Source organism: Perca flavescens, chromosome 4 (genome assembly GCF_004354835.1).
Source record: "Perca flavescens isolate YP-PL-M2 chromosome 4, PFLA_1.0, whole genome shotgun sequence".
NCBI classification, from domain to species: Eukaryota; Metazoa; Chordata; class Actinopteri; order Perciformes; family Percidae; genus Perca; species Perca flavescens.
Window position 1 is genome coordinate 20,345,517 of NC_041334.1, and position 17,969 is coordinate 20,363,485.

A 17,969-nucleotide genomic window follows, 5' to 3' on the forward strand; every position below is an offset into this window, starting at 1 on the left:
ATGTCACAAAAAAATAAAAATTGCCCACCGCAATTCATTTTGTGACCAAAGACACTGATTTGAAACGGCAAATTTTAAAAGCACAGACTAGCAATAGGTTAGCAATTATTACTTGATAAATGATCCTTTTATTAGTATATAACCAGTCAATTGACTAATTGTTTCACTACTGTAGTTCACCAAAAGTACTATAAAGTGTATAATAGCAAGATATAAAAACTGCTAACTGAAGTCGAGGATTATCAACTACTTACAAGTGAGATATATATATATATATATATATATATATATATATATATATATATATATATATATATATATATATATATATATATATATATATATATATACACAGTGGGGAAATAAGTATTTGACCCCTTGCTGATTTTGCAGGTTTGCCCACTTACAAAGAATGCAAAAATCTACAATTTTAATCATATGTACATTCTAACAGTGAAAGACAGAATCCCAAAGAAAATTCCAGAAAATCACATCATATGAATTTATTAAAATTGATAACCATCTGATGAGGAAAAACAAGTATTTGACCCCCTGGACAAACAGCATGTTAAATATTTTGTAGAAAAGCCATTATTGGCCAGCACAGATGTCAAACGGTTTTTATAGTTGGTGACAAGGTTTGTGCACATTTCGCAGGGATGTTGGCCCACCCTCCCTGCAGACAGCCTCCAAATCATTCAGGTTCCGAGGTTGTCGCCTGGCAACTCAATTTTAAGCTCCTTCCAAAGATTTTCAATCGATTCAGGTCTGGAGACTGGCTAGGCCACTCCAGAACCTTGATGTGCTTCTTCTTCAGCCACTCTTTTGTTGCTTTGGCGGTGTGCTTAGGGTCGTTGTCGTGCTGAAACACCCATCCTCGACCCATCTTCAGCTCTCTCACTGAGGGAAGGAGATGTCGGTCCAGAATTCCACGATACATGGCCCCGTCCATCCTCCCCTCAATACGATGGAGTTGTCCCGTCCCCTTGGCTGAAAAGCACCCCCAAAGCATGATGTTGCCACCACCATGCTTGACGGTGGGGATGGTGTTCTTTGGGTTGTACTCTGTGTTCTTTGCCCTCCAAACACGACGAGTTGAGTTGAGGCCAAAAGTTCTATTTTGGTCTCATCTGACCACATCACCTTCTTCCAGGCCTCTTCTGAGTCGTCCAGGTGGTGAATGGCGAACTTCATGCGGGCCTGTACATGTTTCTTCTTGAGCAGGGGGACCTTGCGTGCGCTGCAGGATTTCAATCCATGACGGCGTGGTGTGTTACCAACCGCTTTTTTTGTAACTGTGGTCCCAGCTGCCTTCAGTTGATTCATCAGTTCCCCCCTTGTGGTTTTGGGATGATTCCTCACCGTTCGCATGATCAGGGACACCCCACGAGGCAAGATCTTGTGTGGAGGTCCAGACCGAGGGAGGTTGGCGGTGGTGTGGTGCTTCTTCCATTTCCTGATAACTGCACCGACAGTTGATCTTTTCTCTCCAAGTTGCTTTCCGATTCTCTTGTAGCCCATCCCAGCCTTGTGCAGATCAACAATCTTGTCCCTGATGTCCGTAGAAAGCTCTTTGGTCTTGCCCATGGTGGTGATGTTGGATGCTGGATGCTGGTTGTTTGGGTGTTGACAGGTGTCTTTTATACAGGTAACGAGGTGAGGCAGGTGTATTTGATGTAGATAATTGGTTCGGATTGGGGCTGTGTCTTAAAGAAAGACTAACTGGCTTGTAGGAGCCAGAATACTTGCTGTTTGTCCAGGGGGTCAAATACTTGTTTTTCCTCATCAGATGGTTATCAATTTTAATAAATTCATATGATGTGATTTTCTGGAATTTTCTTTGGGATTCTGTCTTTCACTGTTAGAATGTACATGTGATTAAAATTGTAGATTTTTGCATTCTTTGTAAGTGGGCAAACCTGCAAAATCAGCAAGGGGTCAAATACTTATTTCCCCCACTGTATATATATATATATATATATATATATATATTAGTGATACATTTCCAGATCAGTCAGATACTAATGTATAATGGATGTACTTTGGCAGTTTATCAGAGTCTTAGGCATAAGCCTGGTGGTCAAGACTCTCAATCAAGACCCATACCGACCAAGACTTATAAGACAAGATTAACCGGATGTAAGATATAAATCACTATGCCTATTCAAAATTCAGAATTGCACAGATATACAATGTACTGTGGTGGCTGCATGTACTGTGTGCAGTCTTTGCCGTTGATCCTGCTCCCTTCTGTCACTGTCACGAGGCTCCACCTGTCTCTTGTCAGGCTAACTACGCCCAGCCTCCCCCTTTTTAATTACAATGTACTTCTCTTCCTCGAGTGATTTGGAATGAAGTTGAGAAATGCGCTTTTGAAACGTTGCTTCTAGTACGCTTGTTATCCAGTCTTGCAGATGCTCATATGGAGCACACTCTGGAGGAAAACAAGGTCAGCTTTTGTCAGGTGTAACTCTGTGGATGGATGGTTCGATGCCATGATTAAAAAAAAAACGTGTATCCAGACCTGTTTAGTTGTCCGTGTCCCTATAGAAGCATTGCCTCTACCGATATACAATTCCATTATGTTCTATTTCTCTATTTCCTTATGTTTTCTGAATTAGCAGAGTTTTTTGTTGTTGTTAAAGTGGTCGATTTGCTTGCTTTCTCCAGTTGCACTGCGTTGAGTGCCTTTAGCCAACACAAGTGTAGGACTAAACTTCACCCGAAACAAGATTTGTACTTGACCCTAATAAATGATTAATAATAATAACAATAAATAATATTATTAATTATTTATACATTTGGTGTTTCACCACTTGAGCTCAAGGCCAACGCATTTCATCAAGACTAATCAGGACCCAATGGTCTTGAGCTCTATGACCCTGTCTGGGGAAAATGTTTAATTAAGAGTTATGTCTTTCCATACCCTCCATCTTGATTCCTTATCATTTTGTGGACTCATTTCATATTGATGTGTATGCTTATTCAAAAATGTTAGGAAATATTTGTATTGCCTGCTACAGTATCAACGTATTCCTACAGTGCCATCAGATGTATTGGATCATTGCTAATAGGTTAAATGCCCTTGTCAAGGGCAGATGGATGCCCCGGTGGCTGTAGCCAGCTGCGGATACACACACTTTCTCTCTTTCTTAGCTTCCTCTTCTGCACTCTGTGCCTATTTCACTGCAGCTCACGCCCTATGGGGCTGTAAAATAAACCTTTTCACATAAACATCCCACATACATTTTCATTTAAATGTTTGTGTTTTTTATTTGGTAACAGTTTTGTTATTTAGTGATCACATTTACATTGATATGAACACAAATGCATTTCCTCTGAAGATATAGTGAGAAGAAATGTGCTGCCAAAATACATTTTTCAAATTTTATGTTGTTATGACTGGATGTGAAATGACCCTGTGAACCATCCATCTTGGATCTTGACAGGGTGTTTGAATACAAAATACATTTACAGCTGCTGGACAGTACTCCAATCTTTCATGCATAGCTGTCACATGCCAGTAGTGCTTCTTTCAACACTGCAAAAAGTATCCAGCCCAGCAATGAATGTGGAGTCATAACCTATCTTTAAACAAGGGAAACGGGCTGCCGAAGGGGTTAGACAATTACTTATTTTGATCGACAGCTTGAAATAAATGGTCACTGTCTCAAGATAATGTAGCTCAATTACTTACAAACTCAGTATATAGTAAATGGCTACTGTACATGACTTTGTTATAATATAATTAGGGCTGCAACTAACAGTTATTTTCATTATTAATTAACCAGATAATTATTTTCTCAATTGATGAATTGTTTAGATCTGTAAAATGCCAGAAAATGATCAAAAATGTCCATGATTTATTAAAGACCAAGCTGAGATGTTTAACTGCTTGTTTTGTCCAACAACCCCAAAGGTATTAAGTTTATTATCACAGATGACCATTTTTTTTTCACTAAACCTTTTAAACTGTATTATTCCCTCTGTAGGATGATCACAGGGTGTGCACCGAATACAAGATCATCCAGAGGGACCAGGCTCCTATCTGCCCTGTGGACGCCTCGGGCTGCTTCACTTCAGAGGTCACTGACTTTGCGGGACAGTACGTCAAAGTGAGTGACACATTAGACATTTACATGTAGATTAGGTTAGCAGACATTTTGGGTTTCCACCCGTGGTAAGAGCCGCTGATACACAATATAAAAACTCTCAACGATGTTGATAGCTGGTTTCATTCAGCATTTCATTTACCGCTTTCTGAGCACTCAATCTCCTATTCCTCTCCATTTCCTCTGTTTATATCTCTGGATAATACATCTTTCTATAAGGATTTATTTCCCCTTTCATTCTGAACAGTTGCACTGAAACGTGCCCTTTAATTTTGGTCATAGGTTTAATGCTTTTTATAATATAACTGAGATGAGAATATGACATTTTCATCATGTTTTCCAAATGTAATTTTAAATTATTTCTTTAGGTGCATGACTTTAACGTTGTCAATTGACGTTGATGTGCCGAGAGTAAAAGGAATCAGCGTCAGAGCAGTTTCACAAAGTTGTGTAGGAAAACCTGCTGCCAAAGCACATTTTCACTGTTTACCAGTGTACTGGGTGCCCTCCCTGGCACACCCAACTGTATTACCATCCTTAGTGGATAGTGAGTGAAAAATAGCAGTCAAACATGATCGGATCACTATTTCACATCCTAGCTCAAATGCCAGGGAGTGGACTTGACCCGCTTGGTCAGTAACAGTACAGCGTTAGCTAATAAAGAGCATGCAGCCACAGTTCTCTGAAAGTCTGTCATAATCCACTTTTGAAATATGTTAAAACCAAGCGTGAGTTTCATGGCTGTCTGAGACATTCTTCATTGCCGCATAAAAACTCGGAGGTGATCTGAGGGAGCGTCAGTCGCGAAGTGGGCTACACACAAAGAGAAGCCGAGAGAGCAGCTGTTCCTGTAAACTAAAAAACAAACCCAGTATTTTACACAACATGAGAGCTGCATCTTACACCCAGAAGAGCCTGCAGGTTAGCGGCTCCAGCGGCAGAGTAAGGGTTCAGAGCCCGTCACCTTCCCGGTGCCGTGGATCCTCCTATGACAGCCGTGGGCGCTCCGGTTATCGCAGCACTGCTGTTGAGTTGGGCACAGAGATCCACCAGCAACATGCCAACGAGAAAGAGGAGATGCAGGAACTCAACGTCAAGTTTGCAGGATACATCGAGAAGGTCCAGGCACTAGAGCAGAGAAATGCCGCTCTTCAAGCTGAGCTAGCTGCACTGCAGGGCCGCTACAAGGGAGGCCCCACAGGCATCGGAGAAGAATATGAGCTCAAGTTTAAAGAGGTGCGGGAGCTGATTGAGGCCCTGACTAATGAGAAGGGAGTAGCTGATATTGAACGAGGCTACATTGAAGAAGAGGTTGAAGTTTGGAGACTAAAGCTGGAGGAGGAGCTAGCACTCAAAGAAGAGGCGGAGATGATCCTGAGTGAGTTTCGCCAGGATGTCGACAGTGCCACTCTGCAGAAGGCTGAGCTGGAGAAGCGTATAGAGCAACTAGTGGCCGAGATAGAGTTCCTCAAGAAGCTGCATGATGAAGAGGTGGCTGACCTCATGAAGCAGATCGAGGACTCAAAGATTACCGCGGAGCTGGATGGCGATCGGCCTGACCTGGCTGCTTATCTGCGCAACATGCGTGCAGAGATAGAATCGGTCGCTGCCCGCAACGTCCAGGAAGCTGAGAAGTGGTACAAGAGCAAGTTTGACACCCTCAAGGAGCATGCTGGCAAACACGAAGAGCAAATGAAAACCATGAAAGACGAGATCACGACCTTCCACAACCAAGTGACAGAGCTGCAGAACCAGATTGATGGGATGAGGGCTCGCAACGCAGCCCTGGAGCAACAGCTGGAGGACATGGAGATGTCCCACATGGATAAGGTGGGGACCCTCGAGGGTGTCATTGCTCAGTTGGAGGCCCAGCTCTGCGAAACCAAATTAGAGATGACCAAGTATCTCCAAGACTACCAGGAACTGCTGCACATTAAGCTCAAGCTGGATGCGGAGATCGCCACTTACAGGAAGCTGCTGGAGGGAGAGGAGAATAGGCTTGGAATTGCCAAAGATGTCTAAATATCCAGGATGAGAGGAGGGTCCAAAGCCGCCACAGAGAAGACCAGCAGAGCATTGTGGAGAATTCTTCCCTATCTCACCCGATTCTTCCCCTTTACTCTTCTTACTCTAAGGGGCTGGGTATTGTTTGGAATGTTTCGATACCAGTGCCGGTTTGACACCTGAGTTTCAGTACAGATGCTAAAATGAAGCTGACTTTGAGAAATATGTTTTATCTACAAAACTTTTTTTTCAATTAACAAACGGGGATAATGATATAAAATTTAAAATGTCTAAACACGGTATATAAGTATAATATTCTAAAATTGTAATAAACTGAGGGGAAAACGCATGCCTACTCTTGTGAAATGCTGGCTTGAAGGCATTCATTCCCTCCAAAATTTGGATTCTAATCAGGAAGTGTCTGATCAAATAAATAAGTAAACAAGATTACAAATCTGACCAAACGTTTGATGCCAGCCTTCTGTACTCGACAGTAAGGGACACTCTGTGTTACACAAGTATTGAGGTTTGATACTCAGCCCTTCTTAACCTATTGCTTACCTTGCCACACCCTGACCTCATCATCCTTACGTCTTTGCTTACAGTGTCTGCTTGCCTCCCTATTTCTCCCAGTCGTTTGTACTTCCAATCTTACATCACTTTCTCAAAACAACCCTGTCCTCCTCCTTTCCTAACCAGCTCTACCAGCAGTACCCCCTGGTTCCTTTTTGTGGGCCTTAGGTCTCCTTAGTTAACTTCTTTTCCTTTACTCCTTTTCCTACAACACCCTTGCAGAATTCACCATCCCTTTTTTGCCAAATCAACTCCACTACATCTTTCACCATTTGTGTCAATTTCCTTTGCTACATCTGCTCACTTTTTGCAGCCACTGTTTCTCTTGATCCAACTTTAGGATCCCATTACACCCCTTTACAAAAAACACCTTTGTCCTGCAGTGATGTGTCACATCTCAACCTAAACACAGCAGAACCGATATCATCCGAGCTTTGCTTGGTCTTTACAGTACCCCCTGATTATTCCAAATGTTTTGACAAGACACAACCATTGACCATTTATTCTAATGTTGACCAACTGTTACTTAATAAAGATTGAAGTGAGTGCATACAAAAGAATGCATTGATGATTTTCTTTACACTTGTGATTTGCCTGTTGTACTCTTTAATGATGTGTCTTTACTTACTGGTCTACTTTGCCTCTTCTCCGTCTACTCTCTATCTATGTCTCTCTTTACCTTCTCCTACCCTTATTATACCCTACAAAACAATAAATGTACTGAAAAGCAAAAAAGTTTTTTTCTGAGTCAGGCCCAGTAGATAATAATAATTTTAGTATTTTGCTTTACCCTGTATATAATAATGTGCCAATAAGGCATACAATTGCTGTGTGAATCCAGCCTTCGGTTGCTAGGCAGGCTGGGTCTGGTGGTTTAGCTGGGGTGGTTCAAATTAAGAAACTGTTTGGATCTGGAAACATTGCTGTGTAATTATGCTATGCACTCACAAATATGTGTGAGTAATTATATTGAATAACCCTTGTTTATACTAAATTGGCCAGCTGGTGAAATTTTCTCATTTGGTTGCGGGCGAAGTTCCAATGAATCTCCACATCACAGGTGTTCTTTCATGTTTTAATGAGCCTTGGTCTGGGCATAACAAAATGTACTCCTGGCTGAGGAACTTTTAAAACCTCTCTCTCTAAAAAGAGGTCACGACCAACAGTCTGCCAAACACATTGCTGAAAAGTCATATTTATGAGCTTCCTGTGAATTGCGCTGTGCGTAATAAGGCACAGGGCTGATTGCATATTAGATTGTTTGCCGTAAACAAGGAGCCAGATGCCAAAGCGGACAATTTCTCCCTACCTTTCTGGTGGTATTTATCATACCTGAATGAGGAAAGCATAAAGCCATGGTGCATTTGAGGATCCAAGTGCTTACCTACCTGAAGGAGAAAATAATATTACCTAGTAATACAGAATTTTCTTTTCTTTTTGTAAGCTCTAGCCATAGCTGTGGAAACAAACTGCCAGTGCTGCAGTAGTTTTACAATGGTATGGTTTCACTATGTACCTCTCTTAAATACAGTCGATAGAGTAAAAATACTGAAAATTGCTTAGTAAACATCTTTTTATAAGTTGCTCTTGTACAAGGGAACCACTGGTCTGTACTGAATATGATAATATATATAATACAATAAATTTAAATAAATCTTTACATATAATGTAAATATAAATGCGCTATATATATATATATATATATATATATATATATATATATATATATATATATATATATATAAATAAATACAATAAGATACAAGATAATATTGTCTAATACTAGTAGTTTAGCTGTATTTGTGCTACTGCACATTATGAATATACACGATTTTCTTGATTTGAAGAGTTTTACAAAACAATATATAAAGGACAAATGTTTAACAATTTTATAGTGTTTTTAAATTAAGCACTTAAAAATTCTGTTCATTTCTGAGATGCAGAAAATGGTGGTCATCCCTTTATTTTTTTTTCACTGCAGTTTTAAATACTGTTTACATTTGTATGGCAGAATGTATATGATATCAATATTATATGAAAAAGATGATAAAAAGAAGATTTGACATGTTTAAACAACTTAACATCTTGTTTTTCCTGACTGACCTCCCTTGCTTTAACTTCTCACCTTGCAGCAATGATGTACATGTGTACTCAAGGGTGTTTCAGTACACTATGACATCACAGCTGGGTATAGTAACCGGTGCAACACTGCACACTTCTGACCACACCCAACCGCATGGGAACTTTAACCACAGAGAACCGTAAAACGCCACTTTTCAGCCTGGTTTTACGTTACTCTTTAAAGCTGCATTTTGTAAATCATGTCTTTTGTTATGGTGTTTTTTTTTTTTTTTTTATAGGATGCCGACAAGAATATCATCAAGTGGCTGAAGGAGAAGGGTCGCCTTGTCAATGCCAGCACTTTCAAACATAATTACCCCTTCTGCTGGAGGTGAGACAAACATTGTTATCGTATCGCTGCCACAAGAAAGTTTTAAAACCCAAAAGAAAAGCCCTGAACTGTCCAGGAGTTTGGGTAAAAGCTGAAACAACAAAGCACAGTCAAACTCTGTCTTCCTCGTCTCTTTTCTTTCTCTCTTTCTCTGTGAAGATGCCTTCAAGTTTGGTCGGAAACGTTGTGATCTCAAAACGATCTGACGGAAAACAGTAGCTGTGAAATATAAAGTCTACTTGTGCTACATTGGAGGGTTAAAGAACACAACAGGATGCCAAACAAATGGGCCGTTTCGTTGTCACTCCCCCCGCAACACAACCCTGTGGCATATCGCTGTTTCCCTGCCTGAACGCAGCCTTAAAGTGACTCCTTACAACTCCCTTAAAGGGGTGATAGAATGATTATATAGGGTATTTCACACTGTTCCTTAAGCTCTCCTAATAGGATATGTAACATTGATTGGGCTGAATATTGCCCGGTTGCTATTTTAAGGGCCCTTATGCATCCCTGTGTTTTGGCCCTATTTGGAACGAGAGCTTTTCTTCCAAATATGGTATGCTCATGAATATTTAGATGAGCTGCGCGCTGATTGGTTGAGGAACCACATACGCATACATTGGAGACAAGACAGCAGAAATAGTGGAGGGAGCTATGCTTTAGACTAAACTTGAAAAGAATATTCCTTAAATGCAAAATGGTGGTGGAAATGAAAATGTTGAACTATGTTAGGCAGCAAGGTGTCAAACAAGCTAACATAATTATATTAGTAAAAAGTGAGATTGAGATTTCACATTAATTTTTACTTTCTGACCACATGTACATTCAGAACAATATATTTCATTTTAATTTGACTTGGATGATATTTTCCGCTGTTTTTCTGAGGTTGAGAAAGAACAGCTTTTTCTCAGTCCACTGCCATTCTGGTATGTCTGTCAGGTTCACTGAGACTGATGGAAATGTTGTTGGTTTTGCAGATATTTGGACACATTTAAATTTTGACCTGATGATGGCGCTAGATGAAAGGAAAGGGGGTCATCAAACTCATTAGAAATGAAGTCTCTCTGCACCATGAATGACCAATAGTTCAGATATTTCAGTCTGAGGTAAAAAGCTAAGTGGTGGACTGCCTGGCCGAGCGACATTCCTGGAGTCATGCTGGTAGCGTGGCTAAAAAACACTGCCACTGAACCAGCCCAGTTTCTGTTCAACGGTCAATACAGCATATCAGCAGGACAAACAAAATACACAATATGCATAAGTAAATAGCAATCGTTAACGTCCAACTTTAAAACACAGGATTTGCTTCATGAATTACGATTTGTCTTAGAAATGTAATTTCCATCAATTCTTTGGAATATTATTTTTTCTTAACTTTCTTTGATATCAATATGTTTTATCTAATGTGTTTTATTTACCATTAGGTCTGACACGCCCCTGATCTACAAGGCCGTTCCCAGTTGGTTTGTTCGAGTGGAGCACATGGTTGATAAACTACTGGACAACAACAGCAAATGCTACTGGTAAGCTGTTTTTTGAGACGGGTGATAACTAGCTTGGTGCTAAGTGACCGTGAATCGGCAGCTATGAGTGTCAAGTGGTCTAAGATATTTCAAGACAAGACGAACAGCATTCGCAGTTCCAAAACAATCACAGCTGCGATTCTGCACGACCACGTCAAGTTGTTTGTCTCTGTAGGACAGCTTTGTATTACTGGGCATAGCAATTTTAAAGTTGAAGATATTGGATTTAAAATGCAAGTCATTGTATGGATTTTCCTTTATTTGTTGCCATTAAATGGGGATAAAATCCTCATTAAAGCATTTCATTATGATGCGCACTGACCTGATGTTTTATAGAAAACATAAGCATGAAGCTAATTGTAAAGGCAGAACGTGGAGCAAAAGAAAGCATCAGCATGATGGCTTTGCTAAGTAGTATCACCCTGGTGCTCCCAGTGCTCCTTTCTGAGCCACAGTAGCTGCCTCTGGTAATGGGACTGTCAAACTGAGATGAATGAGTAGCCGCTAGGAAGGTAAAGACGCATGCACAGAGACACATGTACACAGACCAGCACAAACACGCACACTACTTTAAAGGCTATATTTGTTATCTGTTAGCAAAAAATGCCCATCACAGGTTCTCAGAGCCCAAGGTGACATCTTTTGTCTGATTTAAGCTCCAAAACCCAAATATATTACATTTTTCTTTTATAGAACTAAGAAAACCAGCAAATATTCACATGTGAGAAGCTTGATCCAGTGAATATGTAAATTTTACTTAAAAAATGACATATTTAATCGACTAATCGTTTCAATGGCATTAATTAATTATACTTTTTGATGATACGTTTAGTTGATATACTTGAAATATTACTTCAGAAAATTACACAAAGTATTTACACACATATTTCCTCCCTGTGTCTATTTGGCTGCACAGTGAGGTTGATGCTCTTATGCAGCTTTCTAATTAAGCTTATTCTCTAACATTAATCCTTCAGAAAGCGAAGAACTCGTTACCATGTTCTCATAGTGATTTGTTCATTTTATTTCTTTTTCCTCAAATGGTGCGGTGGGTAGACTCAGGCTAATTTTGAGCAAGTTCAGACTGATTTCTCCAGATGTCTGTCTGTCTGAATAAATTAAGGACCAAATTAATGAGTCCTCGCAGGGGGAGCTGGTCTCTTTTGAGGCCCAAGGTGCAGGAAGCTCGGTCACAGTGGCACCTAATTTCAGAACGTAGTTTCTTGACCATAAGTGTGAATTTTGGTGTTAAGTGACTCGTCCTACGATGACTCAGGACTTTTCTTTTCCTTATCTTTTTGTCTGTCTCTTTGATTCAAACCCAACTGTTTGCTGAACCACTTTGAAATTCATAGTCAACAACGGGTCCTTGTTTTCAGACGGGGGTACACAAAAGTAGGCTTCTCATTTCTAGCAGGCAACTGTCAATTCTGTCGGCTGAAATGACAGCTGTCGCTAGCAGATTTGAGTAAGGTAGTTACCCAGACATGTTAACATTTGCAGCTAACATTTGAGCGGCAGACACACAATTTAAACCAACCCTTTTGTTCTTGTACTTTTGGTTTTAGAGAGAGTTGAAAAAAGAAACTACCAACCAAACTCTTCATGTACGAGTGTCCCCCTCACTACAGGCCTGTGCTTCAACATGTGGATGAATCCAAAGCCTAACAGACCTGCCGTGCCTAGTTACAGTTACTAAGCCTTGATTGGACAGTCACTGTTCAGGAGAAGGGGTTTATTGAATACTCAATTGCCCTATTAGTTGCATGTTGTCCATCAGTTTTTCTTTTTCTTCCCTCTGTTTTGCTAATTTTCCTATCCTCCTTACCTTTTTTTGAATCATGCACACGCTCAATGTCCACAACCTCTGTTCCTCTGTCTCCCTCTTGTATCCATCCCTAGTGTCTCTGACTTATAAAAGAAGCTTGTAGATGTTAAATGGCTCTTCTGTGTGTGTCGAGCACAAGACAGCACACTTTAAATTCTACATTTAGCATGAAGCAAGAGTGGGAGGGCGAGGGATGGAGGAGTGTTCAAGGGGTGCTGGTGAGCAGCAGCCGCAGCAGCAGAAAAAAAAATCATTAAATTGATATATTAGGGGCCTAAATAGAAATGCCTTCTACAAATGGGAATTGATGAACTCGTTGCTTAGTGCGTGGATCCTGGCGACAATTTATACCCCCCCTGCTCTGTTCTCCTGAGCAACACTGCCTGGCACAGCAAGAGAGGGCGGCAGAAAAAATGAGAGGAAAAGGAAAAGATTGTGAGATAGGGGATTAAAGCTAGATATCGGTCGAAGCAAAATGGGAAAATGGGAGAGCAGAAATGGGGTGCAGAGGAGGGAGATGCCTTGAAGGGAATGTTAACCTTTGCAGTTGAGCTTCATAAAAAGAGCAGCACAATTGTAGTTTTAGGGCTAAAACGAGAAGGAAGAGGAAAACAAGCCACCTCAATAGGAATAAGGAATATTAATGTACATCATAATAATGCCTGCTCTTGTTGCGAGGAAATGTATTGCACATTAAATTAGCAGGGCATCTGCAGGTCTTACAAAGCACTTCATTTTAGGAAAAAGGCCTAAGAAGGTATTCATTAAATCTTAAATTTGATTAACAAAAGTCTGAAATATTTTCTTTTGTTTGCCTGTAACGTTAGTTACAAAATGGGTTTGTGTCAGATTCCAGGCTGTTGGGAAACATTAGGGATTGTGGGACTGTTCAGTCTTTTTGTCACTACTGCCAGCTATATTATCTTGGAAGCTCATTCATTTGGCATGAACCTAAATGAATAAATCACTTTTAATTGGTTAATAGATCTATCTATGCCTATTTTATTTATGCTGCTTATCCGAGTCCAGGTTGCGTTAAGTTAATGTTAGGGCTGGGCAATATATCGATATTATATCAATATTGTGATATGAGACTAGATATCTTCTTAGATTTTTGATATCATAATATTGTTATATGACATAAGTGTTGTCTTTTCCTGGTTTTAAAGGCTGCATTACAGTAAAGTGATGTACTTTGCTGAACTTACCAGACTGTTCCAGCTGTTCTATTATTTGCCTTTTCCCCACTTAGACTATGTCCACATCACTGATGATTATTTATCTAAAATCTAAGTGTTAAGATATTTTGTTAATGCACCAATGGTCAACCCTAGAACATCGCAGCAATATCAATATCGAGGTATTTGGTCAAAAATATCGTGATATCTGATTTTCTCCCTATCGCCCAGCCCTACTTAATGTATTATATCATTAGGAATTATTAGTATACTGCTGGTAAGTACAGAAAAAAATAGATATGATAATAAATAATGCAAGGCAATATTGTTCCTACTAACTGTGAAACGGCTATTAAATTGCATTCTATGTGGTGTTGAAAAGGTTTTAGAAAGTCTTCAATTTAACTTGGTGAACCCCACAGAAACCCTGATTAAAGGGTTGTAAATTGTCATTTCAAGTAGACTTCTATCCTACATGCAGAATTGAATCTCTTTGTGGTTGAAAGGATGTTTTATATTTTAAAAGAATAACTGATACCAGAACACACACCATAATGTCTGTCTCTGCAGGGTTCCAGAGTTTGTGCGTGAGAAGCGTTTCGGGAACTGGCTGAGAGACGCACGAGACTGGGCGATTTCCAGGAACCGTTACTGGGGAACGCCGATCCCTCTCTGGGTCAGCGACGACTTTGAGGAGGTCAGAAAAACACACACATAAGCACTTGTGCTTTAAAGGTGCTCTAAGTGATGTCACGCGTTTTTTAGGCTACAGCATTTTTTGTCACATACAGCAAACATCTCCTCACTATGCGCGAGCTGCCGGTCCCCTGAACACACTGTAAAAAAAACAACAACAAAAAAACGCGGTCTCTGTAGACAGCCCAGGCTCCACAAACGGCAACAAAAACAAACTGCGCCAACCTGCACCACGAAACACAACAGTGTTCCAGCCAATAACCGACAAGAAGGATTTGGGGGTGGGGGTTGGGGGGGTTAGTGCGCAGAAGGGAGGGGGAGGGGACAGGAGGAGGGAGAGGCGAGCTAGCCTCCGTTTTGTTTGACAATACTTTGAACGTCAACAAGAAGTGACGTCACCCAACATCGCTTAGAGCACCTTTTTAATAGAGTACTTAATGATTCTAATGTGTCTTTGTACTCTGCGGAGGCGACACAATTTGTCTGTGTCATGACCAAATACCAAGACAGTTCCTCTTTTCTTAGGGTTGGCAGCACTCACAAATCAATCTTGGCTTAATTGAAAAGTTGAACCCTCCATAACTCTCACTTTTATTTACCATAGAAATTAGTTGGGTGAAAAATGTCTTATGTCTCTCCAAAGGAATATTGGTTTGCTGCAGGGGTTCAGAAAACCAACTCTTCTCTGGCAGAGTGAAATTCTTTCACACTGACCTCCTTTCGGCAATCTTTTTGTTTATTTGGAGGCTTGTGTAGGAGAGCCTTTCTGGCATGGCAGAGTGCGGTGACTGTGGTGTCAAACCAGAGAGTGTAGCGTGACTCTGTACTGCAGTCAGAGTCAGCTCCCCTCAGGCACCATTGCCAACTCAACACATGAATGATTCATTAATATAAACAGCAAATAAACATGAACCCAAATGTTTTTGGTTGCTCTTCGTGCCGGTTAAGGCGACTTCAAAGGTCCTTTAAGACAAACCGCGATCGGGGGGAGGAAAGGAAGGAAGACACGAAAAATAGTGGGAGGAGGAAAGGGGACAGAATAAATTAGTCGGTGAAGATAGAGAAGTGAGAGATGAAAAGAGGGCGAGGAAAATAAATGGAAGAGGAAAAAGAAGCAGATAGTGGAGAAGCCGAACTGTATGAAGGTTTGTCTGGTTATGGATGTTCATTGCCAAACCCGGCCGACTGTGTGAAGTAGACTGAACTGAATAGAGATGTCGGAATTGGGTTGTTTGAGCGTTTGAAAAATGAAGTGTTGGTCCCCTGTCTGAAAGAGGGACAGCCAGCGACCTGCTTGCTGGAAATAGCATTGTGACTGTTTCCAGAATACTCATGCTCCCTTGTGCCCCTTTCACACACCCCTCAGCAGCAAATCACACACCCAAAACTAAAGCTGTAAACGAGGGTGTCAGTCTGTGTGTGGCAGTATGATTTCTATCTCTTCAGTATGTTTGTTTTTGCGCTTTCACTCTCTGTACCTGTCTTTTTCTGGATAAGTTTCTTTTACTCTGTCATCTTGTGTATCTGATGGTGGTGTATCAGGCTGTATCTGGGCCATGTTACCTGGTGCTGCTGTGGTAAAACTAGAGCAGAGCCTACAGGTTGACTCTCTGAGGAGACCAGATAACACACTTTACCATACTTTCTAAAGTAAAGTTACTCAGAAAGTGTGTTGAAGTAGTCCTACTTTTATGACGAATAACTTTAAATTAGGGTACAATTGGCTTCAATTCCTGTGGGTTTAAAGTATTAGTTTGACATTTTTTGGAAATATGCTTTTTGCAAAGAGTTAGATGAAAAGATAAATACCACTGTTACATGTACAGTAAATATGAAACTACCACCAGCAGCCTGTTAGCTTAGGTTAACACAAAAACTGGAAACGGGAAACCGCTAGCCTGGCTCTGTCCAAATGTAACAAAATCCGCCTGCCATCACCTCTAAAGCTCACTGATAAACATGTTGTATCTCATTTGTTTAATCTGCACATTCTCTCATCATTAGCTTAATGCAATACATTAAACTGGTAACATTTATGTTTATTATTGCACATGGTCCTTTGCAAATAAAATACAGTAAAAAAAAATCTAACTGGACAAGAAAGTGAATAAGTGTGTTTCCCAAAATGTCATAAATTCCCTCAAATAAAAGTAACTGTGCGAAATAAGGGGGTTAAGTTGCCTAGTTTACACTGGCAAATACAAAATTGCATTTGTCCACAACATCGTAAAAGGTTGCATATACTTCATTGTACACATTAATCCATTTGACTTAATCATTGCAAAGTGTAGCCCCACCGATGACATTTTTTGAGGCCAACACTGATATTGATATTTGTTTTAAAAATTACTAATACAAATTTTATTCAAAATACACACATATCATCAACCAATAATCTGTATACAGGCTTTTTTTTATATATTTTTTTTAATTAACTGATTAATTGTTGAATTTTCAAATTGCTTGTATTGTTGGCCAACGATAGAAAACAGTGAAAAGCACCAAATGCTCACATTTTGAGAAGCTGGAACCAGGAAATGTTTGGTGTTTTTGCTTGGTGTTTTAAACAGTTAATTAGTTATTTTTAGGGCTGGGCAACGATTAATTAATTGCATGATTTCCCTGATTAATCGCAATTAATTGCATTGTTATACGCAAAATCCAATAATGAATTCAAAAGTAGTGTATAGCGCAATTTTATGTTAAATGTTCTGCCATATGAATGAAAGGGCCATAACATTTGTTCTGGAAACACTTAACATCAGCATTTTGTTCATACAGTAGCAGTTAAATAAAATATTTAGTGTAAATCTCAACTTAAACAATGTAATCAAAGCAAATACAAAGTGTGTGTGTATATATATGTGTGTGTGTATATATATATATATATATATATATATATATATATATATATATATATATATATTTTATCGATTTTATCTATTCGTTGTTGCAGCCCTTGTTGCAGCCCTATATATATATATAGGGCTGCAACAACGAATAGATAAAATCGATAAAATTCGATTACTAAAAAAGTTGGAAACAAATTTAATTATCGATTCGTTGTGTCGCGCAACTATTAGGCCACCTAGTCGCGGAGATAAAAAAAAAAAAAAAAATTGAGTTGAGCGCAGAGCGGAGCAGCGCGGAGCGAAAGAAAAGAAAAAAGAGCAGAGCGGGGGTAGAGGAAATACGGAGAGAGACCGGAGTGACCCGTAACGTTGTTCTGAAACACTCGGCGGAGGCAGAGAAATCAGTACGACCCAAGTCATCCAAGGTGTGGGAGCATTTCACACTAAATAAATCAAAAACGTGTTAATTGCAAGATAAGCAAAAACGACACGGCATGGCACGGGCGCACCACGGTGATGAGTCAGCACCTAAAACGTAAACCTGTTGGAGTCCTTGATGAGGAGGAAGGGAGTTCAACAGCAGGGTAATGTCACTACACTATCCTACTTCTGTTCCGTTATGAAGTGAGGAACGTAACGTCCCTCCAGTAGCTCTTCTGGTGCTGCCGTTTACTCGTTATCCAGCTGACTAGCATGACAAGCTAGCGTTAGCTCGGTAATAACAGTAATAAAGCAGGGGTGGTATACTTTG

At 40.1% G+C, this 17,969-nt stretch overlaps 2 protein-coding genes across 2 annotated transcripts in view; both read left to right on the forward strand.

The window, feature by feature from the left end:
* iars1 (isoleucyl-tRNA synthetase 1) overlaps positions 1 to 17,969 on the forward strand; it is a 66,409-nt gene that overhangs the window by 12,839 nt on the left and 35,601 nt on the right. Inside the window, exons 11-14 of the mRNA XM_028576050.1 lie at positions 3,993 to 4,115; positions 9,050 to 9,141; positions 10,566 to 10,664; positions 14,241 to 14,367. Coding sequence (XP_028431851.1) covers positions 3,993 to 4,115; positions 9,050 to 9,141; positions 10,566 to 10,664; positions 14,241 to 14,367 — 441 coding nt within the window. The remainder of the gene's footprint in view (positions 1 to 3,992; positions 4,116 to 9,049; positions 9,142 to 10,565; positions 10,665 to 14,240; positions 14,368 to 17,969) is intronic.
* Positions 4,487 to 7,199, forward strand: LOC114554305 (desmin). The gene has a single exon (XM_028576051.1). It carries the CDS (start codon positions 4,998 to 5,000, stop codon positions 6,132 to 6,134), a length of 1,137 nt encoding a protein of 378 aa, XP_028431852.1. The 5' UTR covers positions 4,487 to 4,997; the 3' UTR covers positions 6,135 to 7,199.